Source organism: Prunus avium, chromosome 3 (genome assembly GCF_965620075.1).
Source record: "Prunus avium chromosome 3, drPruAviu1.hap1.1, whole genome shotgun sequence".
NCBI lineage: Eukaryota > Viridiplantae > Streptophyta > Magnoliopsida > Rosales > Rosaceae > Prunus > Prunus avium.
The window spans coordinates 34,451,149-34,469,045 of record NC_142286.1 but is presented as its reverse complement, the minus strand read 5'-3'; the positions used below and the strand labels follow the sequence as shown (position 1 = coordinate 34,469,045).

Below are 17,897 nucleotides of genomic sequence, written 5' to 3'. Positions count from 1 at the left end.
ATAAATGGTAACATAACATTCATCATAAAATTGATGCGTCTCTTGCAATTGGGGTTATTTATTTATATAAGCAATAGGTGCATTAGAAATTCAAATGGGGATGTAGCTCAGATGGTAGAGCGCTCGCTTAGCATGCGAGAGGTACGGGGATCGATACCCCGCATCTCCACGTTATTTCCTTCTTCTTCTTTTTTGTTTTGTTTTTTTACTCATTTTCTTACTGCAGATTCAAGAGAGAGAAAGCTCAAAACCTCAAAACTTGTTTTAACAAAACTAAAATGCCCGCCACCTTCTACTCTTCTACTTCTACCACACCCACACTGCCGTAGTATTTGATTGCTTCTGAAGATTTTTTATATTCTTTATTTTACGTTTTCCAAATTCATTTCTCATGAATGGCAATATCAGTCTCAAACTCCTCAAGAAATCTCTTTGCACCACCACTGTCCATTTCAAAGAACAACCTCTCAGCCCGCCACTCACTTCCCTACAATGTGGGACCATCTTGCAATCGCTCACCAACACCAAATCTTTCCCAAAAGGCCAGAAACTCCATTCCCTCATGGTTACTTCTGGCAATCTCCTAAACAATACATATCTAAGTACGAAGCTCGCTGCTTTCTACGCAAACTGCGGCAGGATGGCCCAAGCCCAGGTGATTTTTGATGGTATTCTGTTGAAAAATTCGTTCTTGTGGAATTTCTTGATTAGGGGATATGCTTGTAATGAATGCTCATTAAAGGCTCTTGTTTTGTACCGTGAAATGCTTAGTTTTGGACAAAAGGCGGACAATTTTACTTACCCTTTTGTTCTTAAAGCGTGTGGTGATCTGTTGCTTGTGGAAACTGGGAGGAGAGTTCATAGTGAGGTTGTGGTTAGCGGGTTGGAGTCAGATATTTATGTGGCTAATGCTCTTCTTGCAATGTACTCGAAATTTGGGGATATGGGATTGGCGAGGATGCTGTTTGATAGAATGCTTGAGAGAGATTTAATTTCTTGGAACACAATGATTTCGGGTTATGTGAAGAATGGTAATCCGAGAAAGGCTTTAGAAGTTTTTGAGAAAATGGGAAAGGCTGAGTTAAAAGCAGATGGCACAACTTTGCTTGGAATCCTCTCTGCTTGTGCTGAGTTGATGGCCTTGAAGCTGGGGAAAGAAATTCATGCATATGTGGTTCAAAAGAGTGGTGAAATATGTAATGAGTTTTTGACAAATTCTCTTATCGAGATGTATTGTAATTGCAAGTCTCTGGCTTATTCAAGGCGATTATTTGATGGGGTGAAATTGAAAGATACAGTGTCATGGAACTCTATGATTAGAGGCTATGAGCAGAATGGAGATGCTTTTGAAAGCTTACGACTTTTCTGTCGGATGGTTATGGAAGGTGCAGAGGTTGATGAGGTAACTATTATAACTATACTAGGAGCTTGTGACCAGATCAGTGCCTTGCAATTTGGCATGTCTATTCATTCATGCCTCGTCAAGAAAGGCTTTGGTGCAAATATCATTGTGGGAACTGCCCTCATAGACATGTATTCTAAATGTGGAAGTTTGTCTTGTTCACGTCGTGTTTTTGATGAAATTCCCCGAAAAAACTTGGTTTCTTGGAGTGCTATGATTTCAGGATATGGGGCTCATGGTCAGGGAGAAGAGGCTATCTCCTGCTATCATGAACTGGTAGCAAACAATTTTACTCCAGATGAGGGGGTTCTTACTTCGGTTTTGTCAGCATGTAGCCATGCAGGCCTAGTCAATGAGGGGAAACATATTTTCAACAGAATGACCATAGAATACAATGTGAAGCCTCGGCTTGCTCACTATTCATGTCTGGTGGATCTTCTGGGAAGAGCAGGGTATGTACATGAAGCATATGAACTCATTAAGACCATGGAAGTAAAACCCAGCAGTGATATATGGGCTGCACTTCTTTCTGCTTGCAGGCTACACAAAAATGTCAAGTTGGCAGAGGTTTCAGCACAAAAGGTTTTTGAAATGAATCCAAAAGGAGTGGGGAGCTACATTTGCCTTTCCAATATTTATGCTTCTGAGAAGCGATGGGATGATGTGGAAAGAGTGAGAGCCATGGTGAGAAGTAAGGGACTGAAAAAACCACCTGGCTGCAGCTTTGTGGAGGTAGATAAGATGGTTCATAGGTTCTTAGTTGGAGATAAGTCACACCCGCAGACACATGATGTTTATGCCAAGTTAAAAGATTTGAATCTGCGGCTCAAGGAGGCTGGATACAAGCCTGACACCACTTCAGTGTTCTATGATGTTGAAGAAGAAGTAAAGGAGAAGATGCTTTGGGATCATAGTGAGAGATTGGCAATTGCTTTTGTCCTTATTAACACAGGACCAGGGACCACAATCAGGATTACCAAGAATCTTCGTGTGTGTAATGATTGCCACACAGTAACGAAAATGATTTCTGAGCTTATGAATCGAGAGATTATAATGCGAGATATCCATAGGTTCCACCACTTTAGACATGGATTTTGCTCTTGTGGGGATTATTGGTGAATAATCTTTTGTCATAAGACATATGTACATTCATTCCATGGGAAATACAGATTCTTTTATTCACACAACAAACATCTCAACTTGTTTTGACATTGCCACATTATGCCAATTTATTGGTTATCCAGATCGAACCACCACTTTATTTAATTCATTGCCAGCTACTTCTCTTCCCACTTGGCTGTTGTATCACTTAAATAGAGAAAATAATTTCCCTATCAAATTAGAAAGTAGACCACCACTGACTTTCATATCTGTTTCCTTATCCCATGGGAATGGATCCTCTGCTTTGGTTGCTTCCAGAAGATGTTCGATTGAAATCTCTGGTTTTGACCGCTCCAAAGGACCTAGGTGGTGGTTGTACTTCTCTGGGTCTGGACAGTAATCCTGCAGAAAATAGGGACGGAATGACATTTTTCACCATGAAAGAGCATATGCTTAAGGTACATACATGAAGATTGCTTACCTGATCAGCATGCATCTTCTTTACAAATGTCTTGAATAAGTTGAGATTCGTCTTTTGTAGTAGTTCATCAGACAGACGAAGGTATGTCACTCCGTACATCCTCAATTTTGGTTGGCTGTCTCTATTGATGCCATTTGGTCTAGCATTTAAAAGGATTTGGTTATAAGCTGTACTGTCGTACCTCGAAAGTGCATTTTCCCCTGCAACTTCTATGTTTTCTCTCCAACCTCCACTCAAAACCTGCACATGCATGTTGCAAACTATAATTTTCATCGTACACAGTTGTACTTTTTAAAAGCATCATTAGAATAATTTTTTTTATTTGCTATTAAAGTGCTTTTCACTTTCCATATGTTCTTCAATTGAAGAGTATAAATTCGTTAAGAAGCATATTTGATACGTTCTAGCTAGAACCTGGGGTTTTACTGGAATTGGGGAATTGAATTTCATGTTTATGATACTATATAATTGTCAAAGCAAAGAAAGATGTATTTTTGTAGGTTTTCCAGAAAAATCATTTTTGGCATGTTTTGAGGGGATTGTACAAGTAGATAACACTACATCAGCATTTTCTCAATGAGAAATGAAACTGAACTAGGAAAGCTGGTCTTAACAAAATTTTCACTTTTTACCTGCTGAACAAGTTCCTGAGGCGCACTTTTGGCATCAGCACTTTGTTCAGAGTCCCTCATCTCTAAACATGTGAAATTCAAAATAGCATGATGCCTTGACAGCATCCTTGCTATAGGTCGGTACCCATCTCTATCTTTCAAGTTGTAGTATCCTGCAGTAAGCTCCGCGGCATGATTATCAGCTTTATACCACCAGTGGATTCCAGATACCTGTTTTGATAATCAATCATGTACTCTTGGATTAACATCGGGTGAAAGATGGTATGTAATGCTAAATATGAGTTAGTTATGATACTAGAATATTTACTTTGGCTGCTAGCTTTAATTTACACCCCACAAAAGCTTTGTTGGCTTCATCCAGGATCTGATCGCCATGGCTCAGTAATTTGTTAGAGTACCAAGTCAAGAAGAACTTCCCTTTCTCAGTAAGGTATGTCCCGTTTGATTTGAAGAACTCTGTAGATTCAGGAGTGTCATTGTATTCTCCTGCATTATCTGGCAACTCCCATTCAGGATGACCTGCAGCTGTTGCAGCCTCTTTGAAGTCTGCTTGGAGATACTTGTCATAGCACTGCAATATGAAATAGGTAATGTGTTTTGAACTTAATTTTGCTTGAATAGGGCCAATAAGCAATAGGATTGTCAAATTAATAAATCAGTCCCACCTGAAATTCTCCAATGCCGGGGAAAACCCATCCTTGACTTTCTGGATAAGAGGGATACCTGAGCTCTCCTGCAGGGCCAAGCCCCACTTCAATGTCTATAATAAGTCCGGTTTCTAGAAAATCTGCAATGTTCTCTCTGAAGCTCTTCATATAATCACTATAGATCTGAATTATAACGATTAACATATACATCACCATAAAAGAATGAATACTAGCTGACTACGTGAAGATAACACATTGAAATCTTGTGAAGCTTACCTCCACAGCAGTTCGTCCACTAAGGAGACACCGGTTATCCACACCTAGGGTGAGGTATTCCGGGTTCCTGTTACCTTTGAGATTGGTATAAAAGATATCAGGGTCCGATTCTCCGATATCAAGTACCCATTGAGGGAGTGGGATGGTTACAACATCTCCTACATTCCCACCACACTGGTGGAATGACATTATAGCTTGTAATTTCAACCCACATTCCTGAACTGCTTGAAACAAGCTCCTGTAAGCAGTCCAATCATACTGCTTAGGTCCTTTGGACTCTATGATCCCCCACCACACATCTATCATGACCCCATCAACACCTGCTGCTTGCAGCTCCTTCAGCTCCTTCACGAGTTTGTCTTTGTCTTCTAAAACGTTATCAACCGTAATAACTCCCAACTGGTATGAAGAAAAATTGAAAGAAAAATTAGCGCTTTTGCTCGGCGATGATTATTATATTTTATAGTAAAGTGGATACATAACATGTCAGTGAGCAGAAGAAGAATTGTTTATGACTTACAGGGAGCATCACAAAGATTGGCACATAATTTCTGAGCATCTTTTCTTCATAAGTGAGTGTACTTGCAGCCTGCATTGTTGAGTAAGAGAAGAAGTTTTAGGCTTAATTTCTCTGAAAGGATGAGACTGGTGTAAAATACTACTCCAGCATGTTGCCTTTTATAGAAAATAGATTGCTATCTTGATGACCAAAAAAGCAAAAAAAGAAAAAGAAAGCACTTGACCTTATCTTTACATGAAAATGAGTGCACAAATTAATTATTGCTGACCCCTAATGGGGGCCACATATCAGCTAAAATCCACATGGTTACTTTGTTTGCATTCTGTATCTGCCATTTGTACCACTTCTAAGAATCTGATCCAGTTACCAAAAAAAAAAAAAAAGAATCTGATCCATACATGCCCTCAAATATCTTTGCAAAAGTAGGTAATAGATGCATGATACGATGGGTATTAAGGTCATTTCAGGCCTCATGGGCTATAGGACCATACCGACCATAAATTAATTAATCCTAAAGTAAAAAAATAAACTTGGAAGTGGCGAAAAGGCAAATAAAGTTATTTCAAACCCATTATTTTGTTTTTCTCAATATCTCAAACTCATAAGATATTTATGGCAGAAGTTGTGCATGAGAAAATTGTGAGGCAGTTACTTACCATCGGTTCTGTGGTGGAAATTTCAGATGCCACAGCTTGCGGAGGGCTTCTGCTGATTATACTGGAGGAACTGAATGTAGGAGCATTCTTCGTTCCTTGCCTCCATACTTTACTTGCTCCTTCTGCATTCTCAGGTACATTTATGAAAAGAACATTTGTGCAGAAGAAGCACCTGCTGTGAAGCCTTATTTTCTCTCCCAAACTACCTAGAGTTACGCTTGTCATGGCGCCGATTATATATATATGGCTTATTTTTACGTGCAGTATGAGGGTTTTTGTGTCTAATTCCTAATCCTATTTTCTGGCATGAAAACTCTGCTTTCTTGTTTCTTACATTGATAGATATATATATATATATATAGGTTCATGCTTATGGAGTCTTTCTGGAGACTTCTGGTTCGAAACGCAAAGAGAAGAGACGGTGGATGCAAAGTGAGTAGACAAACACGTACCGTCCTACATTCTTTTCTGGCCATGCTTATTTTGATTATCGTCTTCTTTCAGGTCATTGTCTTCTCTATTTTTTGTGGAATTGAGAGCATCTGCTGTAGGATAGGAACAAAAATGAAAACTGTAAATGTAAAAAACAAACTAAAAATGAATTTCCCGATTTGTATTCCTTATAAAAAGAGGGATTTGTTAATTGTGATACGAAGATTACCCCTTCAAAATAATTAGACATTGCAGAAGGTAATAATTTTGGAAATTGGGCTAGACCCTGATCATTAATCCAAGTTTTCTTTTATCTCATGTTAGCTAAACTCAAACTAGTGAACTCTTTTGATCGAGAAATTTTTATATGTTCCGGATACATTACATTCGTCTAATTTATTTTTTGGTCATATGTATATAACTAATTTTGGGGAGGAACTGATTTCCAATACGCTCATGAAAGAAAACAGGTAATTCATTTATTTTATTATATATATATTAATATTATAATTATAAAGAGAATGAAATTTGCTTGGGTTTGATTGCATGACAGAAAGCCCATGATATACAAGACTATGAATTTAGTCCAAAAGCAACCCACAAAGGGAAAAGTGCTTTTGAAAACATTGGGAGCCCATCAGATAAGATTGTAAATAAGAGCAAACCAAGGGTGATTTTGATTATAAGCAAGTCATCCAGCTCAATCCCAAGATTAATGACATGGCACTCTGTCAAACATAGTTGGTGGCTCACATCCCAATATATCCTCTTCAACGGCTTTACTTTAATGTCCCCTTTCTGTACTAACCAGCCTCGTTTAGTACTGATTAAATACTCCTCACCTTTTCACCCACATACCCAAAATGCCCCTCTCCTCTGAATTAACACCATGTGAGTGATTAATTGCAAGACCAAAAGCAAGTTTCCATTCATATAACAAAAAATGCGCCTCTCTACTGAATTAACACTATGGGGGTGATTAATTGCAAAAACAAGAGCGAGATTTATAACTTAAGTGGTTAATAGCAGTTATCTGCATTTGAACTTCCTTAATAATGCTCGTATTAAAAAATAATTGACAAGACTAAGGGTATTTTGGGAAAGTCACTCTGCAACAATGCGGCTAAGCTAATGGTGGCAAATGGCAAGAACACTGCTACCTTTTCTGTTTTTTCTGAATTGAAGTTGGGCTTCACGTGCCACACTTAACTCTCTCCGAAATCCTAAAATCCACAAAAGCCAAAAACAAGACCAAAACCAAAATGCACACTCACACTCACCCTCACTCTCTTCTCTCGTCTTCTTCACCATGAGAAGAAGACGAAAAGGACCCAACAAACCCCACCGCCATTCTCTCTGTCAATCTCTCAGGCTCTGAACCAGAAAACCCAGAAAAGGAAATACAAAAATGTGCTATGTGGGAAAAGCAACAAAGATCTTCATTTTCGTAGTCACAGTGCTTGTGGTTCTTGGGCTCGTTTTGGGATTTGGGGTTTTGCGTCATGGCCTCCAGAAAACCCACAAATGCTCCGCCGATTCAGACTCTTGCCACTCTGTCTCTTCTCCCCCTCTCATCATCCCCAACCCCAATTCCAGTTCGAACCAGCCCAACCCTCCATCCACAGATCCCACCTTGACCCAGCCCAGCCCAGCTACCCCCAATTTCAACCCACCTCCACCCAACCCGGATTCAAACCAGCCTCCGCCGACCTCAATTTCAAGCCCACCTCCTCCACCGACCTCAATTCAAACCCCACCTCCTCCGGTGACCCCAATTCAAACCCCACCTCCGTCAGACCCAACTCTCAATCCGCCATCTTCTCCGCCTCCGCCGGCTTCAACGGCGCAGCCGCCGTTCAATCCACCAAGGCAGGCTCAGGTGACGCCAGGCCCTGCCCATGCGTAGCTCCAATTTCGTTCTGCATATTCATTTCCCCACAATTATTTTGATTTTTCAATCTTTTTGATTCTTATTATTGAATGGGTGGGTAAGTAATGTTGGGTTCAGATTGTACATTATGTGTTTGTTGATTTTGTAAAGGTGGATTTGATTTGGAAAGGAAAGAGAGCATCTTTGTCAGCGGACAGTCTGTGTGTTCATCTTTTCTTACTATGATGACTTTTCTTTTACTTTTAATCTTTTGGTGAATTTCGATGTCCGTCTGTTTAGCGCTTGTCAATCAGGTTGACTACGTTGTCTATACTGTGGTATCATACTATCATATGTTCTGGATAATAGAGAACCACCAAATTCGTTCTAAAAACCACAATATTGTTGCAATATTTATGCTATCTAATATGCCAATAGTTCGATTAAAATGCAAATATTCTTTACAACTTGACTATTAATCAAATGAAAAATTATGAAGTTATTTCATAAAATTAATTACTGTTATTATACAAACTAAATTATTTTTCTATTTAGCATAACCATCATTTTCAAGTACGTTAACAAGAATTAGGAATAGAGGTCCAATATGATGTAGAGAGTTCCAAATTATGCTGAAGGGAGCCACGATATTATGGCGATGACATTGTTTCACGGCGACTGCTTCAACATCACAAAATAAACTAACAATGTTGATAAAAAAAGGAACGAAGAGAAAAAGAAGGAATGAAAAGAGAGGGAAGGAGAACAAGCAACACATATGGTTCCATTACTTGTGTATTTATCAAATAATGAGGTACGAACAACGAATTTGGTATTTATCACATAGATTCCCTTACTTGTGTCACTTGTACCAAAGAATTGTGCATTCGGCACACCTTCATACCAAATTATAGCACCTCGATCGAGAAGATCTTCTCCTGCTTCACGTATGCATGTTTTGCAACGAGTGAGATGGACTTGAGTATCCCAGCATTGGGCTAGCCCAATTACATGATTCAGTCCTTCTTTAGAAGATCTGTACTTAACTTGGTCCCTTCGAAATCCTAAAGATGAAATACTGTTGCTTAATCTTTCCGTCAGTAACAAATTCAAGTTCTTATCATATCGTCCCCAAGGTGATGCCCCACATGAGGAGTTTCGAGGGTCACATGTAGAAGAAGGGAGAAATATACGAGAGTCAAACAGATGAACGATTTATAGCAATACATGTTAAGGGATTTCAATTTTGATTTCTTAATTATATTAACATGTATTGCTATAAATCGTTCATCTGTTTGACTCTCGTATATTTCTCCCTTCTTCTACATGTGACCCTCGAAGGGATTTATCGCATAAGGGATTTATCGCATCTCCCTCAGCTTCCTCAGCCCCAAACCCATCCCAATGAAGCAGGTGGGTTCCTCTGCAACCCCTATATGTGTTTCGAGCTCTGAACATACCATCAATTGATTCAACTCCATGGAATTGTTCTGCCCCAAACCCTAAACCCTAAAGTCTGGCTCCTTGTGTTGTAGCTTGTTGGGCTGTTTACTTACTTTCCCTTTTGTTTAATGAAAGTGTATTTCGACTAAAAAAAAACGATGAAATAGGCTATTTGGACTTGATTTGCTGACGACGCCAACTCCAGTGACAAAAATCAGAAAATTAAAATTTTGGTGACCAAATTTAAATTTCAGTGACCACAAATGTAATTACCCCTTAAAAAAAATAGGCATTTAAAAAAATAAAGAAAAAAGGCATGTTAAAACGTTCGTTTAACTTAAAACCCAGTTTTAAAAAACAACTTGCTATTTGAAACGACATCGTTTCATTGAAGCAAACTTAAAAAAAAAAACTTTCACGCGACTTCATCTCCTTCCTCACACTGCGGCTTGCAGATCACACAGTGGCGTGGTTGTGCGTCAACATGCCTCATCGCACCTTGCCACGCTAAACGTGCAGCAAGCTAACTAGACGAATGCCCAAGGAGATTTCCATTTGCCTCGCACTGAGGCGCGCTTAGGCATGCCTTTGAAAACATTGCTCTACAGCCACCAATTGAAGTCATTGGGGTCTTCTCCACTCCCATGCGGTCATTGATGTAAGTCCATGGTGTTCCTTTATGTCCATGGTGTTCCTTTATGGCCATAGAAGAAGCACAATGAGAGAGAATGAGAGAGAGAGAGAGAGTGTGTGTGTGGAAAATTATAGCTAGGGTCAAAATTTAGCCCCCCAAATTCATAAATGTCAGTTTTTACTTTCAAATATAGCCAAAAACTCACTTAAATTGTTCCAAATACCCTCTAAATTAAAACTCAATTACACCTAAAACCCAAAATAGCAGGAGTACTAAAACAAAATTGGCTTGCCAACTAAATCATGCCAATAAATCCTATCATAAAAACGACAATAATGTAATTACCAAAAAGAAAAAGTAAAAGAAAAGCCAACATTTTCATAAAACCTGGCAATAAAAATGATCTCTGCGGTTATGGCTTGAATCAGTGGGTTTGAGAGTTTTTTACAATAAAAAAGTTTAAGGCAATTTGTCGACATAATCATTTTTAATTGAAAAAAAGAAAGTGGAACTTTATTGCAAAATTCGTATCATAAAGAAAGACCATGTGATGTGACTCAATCTAATGGAAAGAAAGACCAATTTGATATCAAAGAGAGAATTGGAGGACCGTTAGAATGAAAAAATTAGTTGGTTGACCAAAATAAAACTTGAGCACAAGTTCACGGGCTATTCCATTAAAAAATGCATTCAAGAAACGTATCTCTAATTTTATAATCATGCCAAAGAGGTCTCCTAATTTCAGATTACTTAGTATTTATATGGTGTACTAATTTGCGCATCATTCTAATTTGCGCATCATTAGATATTATTGTGAATACGAATATACAGGTGGTTGAACTTCAAACTTTTGTTCATTCAATTAGTAGCCGAGTGTTTTTCAAGCAGAAAAGTGATAACAAACCGATAGTTGGCTCTTAGCCTCTGTTTACAACTATGTCAAACTAATGCTTTTTCTGTGTAACATCTCCTTTTTTAGTCAAAGCCCTCATGCAATATTATTATTATTACTATTATTATTATTTTTCAATTACATAGGATATTTTGGTCATAGTATAAGCAAAAAGCATATTGGTAACTAATTATTTGAACTGCAGTGGCTTAGTTGGTGTTAATCAACATTCACCAACATTCACCAACATGGGAATCATTCATTCTCATCTATATTAAATTTAATAAAACTACTCCCATAAGTATCCTCCTAATGCAATCTCTTTCTGTTCTCCTTCTCCAAAAGTATCAGTATTTTTGGGATGAACAATGACAATGTGGTAGGTGTGGGAGCGATTTTCGTCCCACAAGAATATTCGCCTAAGGATTCCTTCTTCCTCTTCGCTTATCTTTCTCCCTGCAAAACAATATGGAGTGAAAAGACCACACCCGGGGGGTGTTGGCCAAAGGCCCTCCGATGCCTAAGTTAGTTTGATTGATTCGTAGAGAAACAATATCTAAAAAGGGTATGGAGCTCTCGTGGGGAGAACCGGGTGGCTGGAGCCTTGTGTGTGAGAGAGAAAGAGTTATGGCGGCTAGGGTTTGTGAGAGGGAATTTTTGCAGAGTTTCAGATAGAAGTTTAGACGTACCTCAACTCTTCTGCGTAGCCCTGAATTTGTAGGAGCCTCGGAGGCTAGGGTTTCAGAAGAATAATTCCACAGATGGAAAGGAATTATTAGTCCTTGATTTGGCGAGATCGATGTAATTAGGAATTTGATTTAAATCAAATCCCTAATTAAGGCAAGAATCAAATAATTCCCAATTAAATCAAATAACTCCCAATTAGGCCAAATAACTCCTAGATTAATTGGCTTAATTATTTGACCTAGGATCTGAGATATTTTGCTTCCACAAATGCCCAATAGCTTCTGCATGGTGCGTGGTGGCATGGAGGAGGTGTGAATTAACTATTGGGCTGTCAAGTTGTAATTGGGCTTCCTTCTGTGACTTGGGCTCCTGAGTGGAGGAGGTCTTTGACTTGCTAATCTTTTGACAGTATGAGTCAAGGAGATTATGTGTGGCACACGAACGTGCTGGAAGTCATCGGCAGATGGGAAGGGGAGGTCGGCGACGGTCCGCTCGTTCCTCTCACCTATTGTGATGGTAAGTTGTACCCCTTTGATATGCCATATTCTTTTAGAAACTTTACTGTGTATCTAACTGACTTGTCTTCTGCTTGCAGAGAATGACATATGTAAGAAGCTCGATCTTGGCCCGGACATGACCAAGGTTCAGCATGCTCTGAACATCCCTATCAGGTTCCGTGAATGGTGTTGGTTGTTGAACGAACATCGGAATGAGGTTGGTGGTTTGCCCCCTGCCGAAGATGTTGGTAGATGGAAGCTGTATGGCCCGGACCTAGATGGTCCGCTAGTTGAGCAGAAGGTGTCCTCGACCAAACTTCCTCCTTCTGTCACGAGCAAGTCTTCCTCAAGGGTGGTCTCGTGTGTTGAGAAGATCCCTATGGGAGTTGCTCCTTCTTCATTTGTCGGGATCAAGCACCTCGTCAGCGTGAACAACAAAAAGGTCAATGGTATGTAGGAGAATGGGGATATTCTGCTCAAGTCTTTGCTCGAACTGCCCAAAATCCATGATCTGCCTTGTAAGGAGGCCGTTGAGAAGCAAGGTTTGGGTCGTCTGCGCCAATCCGGGGATCAAACTGAGAGGACTACACCTCTACCTAGCAACCATGACTCGTCTGCGAGGCCACAAGTAGTCAAGCACAGGGCTAACTCAATGTTGGAAGTTGCGCCCTAGAGAGCTAAAGAAGGGTTTTTTGGTATGCTGGGTGTGAGCCTGTGTTTGATCTGCTCAAAACAGGCTTTCTATCAAGTCCATCTGCTTGTGCTAAGCTGGTTGACCACGTATATCAAGCTGGGATACTTGGACTGTAGGAACGGTGCTCCTTCTTGTTGCCCTCTCGAACATGAAAATGGTGAGCAGCTCTATCTTGACTTTCCCCCTGCTCAAAGTGAGGAGATCAATGCTGTGGATGTAGAAGCAGTTGAAGAGCAGGTAGTAGATGAAGATGCAATGGAGGAAAACGGCGCCAAATGTGGCGCAGCTGATGAGGTTAGGGCAGATGCAGAGGAGCAGGCAGCCGGGGTTGCTGAGCAGATGGTGCCGGTTGAGCAAAATGAGGTTGTTGTCAGCGAGGTTGATCAGAAGGTAGCTGAGGATGTGATCGGCTAAGGGTCATCTGCCGAAGTCCCCTAGTAGATGTAGAATCTTTTTGCTATTTTTGAACTTTGTAATTTTTTTTAATAAGTAGTCTTTAGCTGACCACCTTATTTCTTGTTGAACTTGGCTGGTTGGCCGCTTTGCTATGGAATTTTTAGTTGTCTTTCAAACTTCAATTCTCGTTGTATCTTCTAAGTGTATATCTGGAGACATAGTGCTTGAAAGAGACTTCGTTGAGTTCGTACTCAGGAAGTAACTTGCCTACAATTGAGGTAAGGCTTGTTGCATGTGTGTGTATGTCGGAGACATATCGCTCGAAAAAGACTCCATGAAGTTTTTACTCTAGAAGTAGCTTGCCTTCAGTAGAGGTAAGGCATGTCGCCTGCGTGCGTATGTCGAGGACATAGCGCTCGAAAAAGGCTCCATTGAGTTTGTACTCGAGAAGAAGCTTGCTTGAAATAGAGGTAACGCTTGTCGCTTGTGGGCGTATGTCAAGGACATAACGCTCGAAAAAGACTCCATAAAGTTTGTACTCGAGAAGTAACTTGCCTTCAGTGGAGATAAGGCTGGTCGCCTGCGAGGGTATGTCGGGGACATAGCGCTCGAAAAAGGCTCCATGGAGTTTGTACTAGTGAAGTATCTTGCCTGCAATAGAGGTAAGGCTTGTCGCCTATGGGCGTATGTTGGGGACATAGCGCTCAAAAAAGACTCCATGAAGTTTGTACTCAAGAAGTAGTTTTCCTTCAATGGAGATAAGGATGGTCGCATGCAGCCGTATGTCAAGGACATAGCGCTTGAAAAAGGCCTCCATTGAGTTTGTACTCATGAAGTAGCTTTCCTACAATGGAGGTAAGGAAGGCTCGTCGCCTGCTTGGAGTCGAGCTGGTAAGCTGCAACTTGAACAATGGCCTTATCTCGTTCTTCTTCGAGTAGATTAAGGTTGACTTTCATCTTCTTGCAATTTTGGTTAAGAATGCCCACCTCAATGCTCATGGAAGGAACTGTGATGTGTGAGAGGATGATTGTTTCTGTCCCATAGGCCAGGGAAAATAGTGTCTCGTCGATCGATTTCCTTTTGGTTGTGCGATAGGCCCATAGGACTTCTGGCAGCTCGTCGATCCATTTTCCTTCTACACCTTCTAGTCTTTTCTTCAGGCAGTCCAACACGATCTTGTTGGATGCCTATGCTTGGCCATTACCTTGCGGGTATCTGGGAGTTGGCAGGTGCTGTTTGTTGCCATACTTTGCAAGGAATGAGGTGATCTGCCTGCCCACGAACTGTGTACCATTGTCGATGACTATCGACTATGGGCAACCGAATTGGCAAATGATATTCTTCCAGATAAATCATTCGACATCTGCTTTCTTGGGAGAGGATAAAGCCTCGGCCTCAATCCATTTGGTGAAGTAATCAGTGGCGACGATCATCATCTCCTTCTTGGCAGGTGCTGTTAGCATATGTCCCACCAGGTCAATGCCCCACTACATGAATAGCCATGGACTGTTCTGCGGATGGTATTCCTCGACAGGCAGGCCAGGGATTGGCTTATAACGTTGGCATCAATCACATCCGTGAGCATACTCCGTGGAGTCTTGGTGCATGGTAGGCCAGAAATAGCCTATACTGAGAGCCTTCTGGGCAAACGATCTGCCCCTATCGTGATTCCCACATTCGTCATCATGTATTTTATAGAGAACCTTGAGCATTTGCGGGTACTTGATGCAAGTAAGATGAGGGCTGGAGTATGATCTACGAACAAGCATGTCGTCTTTCATGTAGTATCTCGTAGCCTTTTGTTTGATTTTCCTGGCCTCGGACTTGTCCTTGGGTAAATTTTCGTTAACTAGGTAGTCAATGATAGGGTTTTGCCAGTTAGGATCCTCGTCGACCTGCATTAAGTCTGGTTGCTATGCCTCTTCTATGCTTAGTTAGTCAAGGTGCTCGATAGAGATGGAGTGTCTAAATTGGGTATCCAGCGCTGATCATAGGCTTGCCAGTGCGTTTGCGTGCGCGTTCTCTGCTCGGGGCACTTATTGGATGGTGAAGGTAGGAAATGCCTACAACAGCTTTTGGACTTTGTCAAGGTACAAGATCATCCTTGGGTGCTTCGCCATGTATTCTCTTGAGGCTTGATTTGTGATCAGCTAGGAATCTGAGTAAATGGCCAGCTTCTTGATTGGTAGCTCCTTTGCCAAGCACAAGCCATCGAGCAATGCCTCGTATTCTGCCTCGTTGTTTGAGGCTGGGAAGCTAAGCGTGATAGCTTGCTCTAACAGGGTTCCATCCGGGGTGATGATGACAACGCTTGCTCCAGGTCCTTTTTGGTTCGACACTTCGTCTATGCGCAACTGGCACATGTCTCTGGGTTGGTCAGGTTCGGCGGAGGTCTTGTCTGCCCTCGAACTTTCCTTCTTTTTGTTGACCAGCTTTTCTTCTTCAGCCGATGAGGTGAATTCTAAGACAAAGTCTACTAAAGCCTGGGCTTTTATTACAATTTTAGGTCGGTAGAGGAGATCGTATTGGCTTAACTTTATAGCCCACTTCATGAGTCCTTGAGAAGCGTCAGGGCTGTGAAGGATTAATCTCAAAGGAAAGTCGGTCATGATGATGACTCAGTGAGCTTGGTAGTAGGGTCGCAACTTTCTCACGGAAACTACAAGTGCCAAAAATGAGCTTCTCCAATTTCGAGTAGCGAATCTTTGCATCGAGGAGAGCTTTTGACATGTAGAATACCGGATGTTGGGACCCCAGTTCTTCTCGGATGAGAGCTGAGCTGACGGCCGAGTTGGACATTGCCAAGTACACGAACAAGTCTTCACCAAGAATTGGCTTTGAGAGTAGGGGAAGTGAAGTGAGGTAAGTCTTTAGATTCTAGAAAGCTACTTCGGACTCCTCGTCTCACTTGTATTTTTGTCCTTTCTTCAAAGTTTTGAAGAATGGTTTGCACTTGTCAGTAGATCTCAAGAGGAATCGGTTGAGGGTCGCTGCTCTGCCCGTCAGACTTTGTATTTCCTTCATTGTTGAAGGTGACTTCATCTCGAGAATGCCTTTGATTTGGCGTGAGTGTGCCTCGATACCTTGTTGTGTGACTAGGTATCCTAGGAATCGGCCGGATGATACACCGATCGTGCATTTACTTGGATTCAGCTTCATGTGATACTGGTAGTGTAGGCTGAATGCCTCAGTGAGGATCTTGATATGGTCTACACGCTTAGGGGCTTTGACCAGCTTGCCATCCATGTAGACTTCCATGGTTTTGCCGATCTGCTCCTTGAAAATTTTATTCACGAGCCTTTGGTAGGTTGCTCCAGCATTTTTCAGCCCAAAGGGCATGACCTTGTAGCAATGAGTCTTTTTCTCGATGATGAAAGAGGTTTTCGCCTTGTCATCCTCATGCATCAAGATTTGATTATAGCCGGAGTAGGTGTCCATGAAGCTGAGCAGCTGATTGCCGGAAGTTAAATCCACGAGTTGGTCGATTCTTGGCAGTGGGAAGTTGTCTTTAGGGCATGCTTTGTTGAGGTCGGTGTAATCGACACAAACTCTCCGTTTGCCCTTTTCTTGTTTCGCCACAAGAACAACGTTGGTTAGCCACTCTGAGTAGGAGACCTCTTCGATGAAGCCGGCAGCTAGGAGCTTGTCGATCTTGGCTTTAATGATCGTGACTTGCTTGGGAGTGAAGTTGCATCTCTTTTGCGCCATTGGCTTATTGGCGGGGTTAACATGGAGCCGGTGGCAAATGATGTACGGGTCGATGCCAGGCATGTCAGATGGCAACCATGCGAACATGTCTTTGTTGTTCTGGAGGAAGGTGGTCAGCTCCACCTTCTTGTCTGGGCTTAGGCGCGAGTCGATCCGCGCTTTTCTGTCTGGTTGGTCAGGATCGAGGGGGTACTAACTCAACATCTTCCTCAGGCTTCCAACCTTCTTCAAGGGAGCCTTCCGCCCGAATTCCCTCATCTCAATCCTTCTCATTTGGGTTTTGGCGCGAGCCGATCTGTGCTTCTTTGTCTGGCGTGCCAGAATCAGAGGGTACTAACTCAACGTCATCCTTAGGCTTCCAACCTTTTTCAGGGGAGTCTTATGAGCGGATTCCCCCACCTTGATCCTGGCTCCTTAATTGCTATTGTGAGGTAGCAATTCCCTTCCGGTTTGGGCTTGCTTGTCTGTTGGGAGCGCGTCCTACAGACACACAACCATGACGACCAATCAAAGCTAACCTCCACACAACTTGTCTCTCCATCCTGATCCCCTCAAGTTCTTGAGTGAATCCTGATACCAATCAACTTGTCTCTCCATCCTGATACCAATCCCAGTACTCCTTAAAAGGGTTAGTCAACTCTCACTTTCAATCCAACAACCTTACCAATCGGAAGTCAAAATTCACTGAGGAACAACAGGAACAATCTGCAAGACGTACCTAAAACGTCTAATGAAGTCATCCACCACGAGAATGTCTCGTTTCGTGACGAAACACATTACACTACCCACAACTCAAGGATGCACACAAGGTGTGGGGTCCACAAGAAATTGAACCTAAAGCTTTGATACAAAGTTGACAGGACCCGCCCCGAATTCCTCGAAACTCAAGACGAATCCTGTGGAAATTCAGACATCACATCGATGCCGG

General features: G+C 41.6%; 2 protein-coding genes, 1 non-coding gene and 1 pseudogene across 3 annotated transcripts; 2 read left to right on the top strand and 2 right to left on the bottom strand.

Annotated features, from left to right (window-relative positions):
* The first annotated feature begins 96 nt into the window (after positions 1-96).
* Positions 97-169, top strand: TRNAA-AGC (transfer RNA alanine (anticodon AGC)). Its single transcript has one exon. It is a non-coding gene; the product is annotated as a tRNA-Ala (tRNA).
* A 75-nt stretch (positions 170-244) lies between these two features.
* On the top strand, positions 245-3,122 carry LOC110754460 (pentatricopeptide repeat-containing protein At3g26782, mitochondrial pseudogene; annotated as a pseudogene).
* BAM5 (beta-amylase 5) lies at positions 2,560-5,955 on the bottom strand. The gene is made up of 8 exons (XM_021955529.2): positions 5,716-5,955; positions 5,060-5,128; positions 4,540-4,938; positions 4,282-4,446; positions 3,924-4,187; positions 3,617-3,826; positions 2,985-3,224; positions 2,560-2,905 (listed from the first exon to the last, which is right to left on the bottom strand). Exons 1-8 carry the CDS (start codon positions 5,938-5,940, stop codon positions 2,708-2,710), a joined length of 1,770 nt encoding a protein of 589 aa, XP_021811221.2. The 5' UTR covers positions 5,941-5,955; the 3' UTR covers positions 2,560-2,707.
* Positions 5,956-14,613: 8,658 nt separating this feature from the next.
* On the bottom strand, positions 14,614-15,162 carry LOC148296008 (uncharacterized). Its single transcript, XM_088250670.1, has 2 exons — positions 14,835-15,162; positions 14,614-14,714 (listed from the first exon to the last, which is right to left on the bottom strand). The coding sequence occupies exons 1-2, from the start codon at positions 15,160-15,162 to the stop codon at positions 14,614-14,616; spliced, it is 429 nt and encodes a 142-aa protein (XP_088106796.1).
* Between the last annotated feature and the right edge of the window lie 2,735 nt (positions 15,163-17,897).

Bases quoted from the DNA above. Each gene is read 5' to 3' on its own strand.
- BAM5 (XM_021955529.2), bottom strand. From the start codon at position 5,940: ATGACAAGCGTAACTCTAGGTAGTTTGGGAGAGAAAATAAGGCTTCAC. The intron at 5,129-5,715 runs GTAAGTAACTGC...TCAACAATGCAG, and splicing joins TTTCCACCACAGAACCGATG to GCTGCAAGTACACTCACTTA. The intron at 2,906-2,984 runs GTAAGCAATCTT...TATTTTCTGCAG, and splicing joins AGAAGATGCATGCTGATCAG to GATTACTGTCCAGACCCAGA.
- LOC148296008 (XM_088250670.1), bottom strand. From the start codon at position 15,162: ATGCAGGTCGACGAGGATCCTAACTGGCAAAACCCTATCATTGACTAC. The intron at 14,715-14,834 runs GTGATTGATGCC...ATATGCTAACAG, and splicing joins CACGGAGTATGCTCACGGAT to CACCTGCCAAGAAGGAGATG.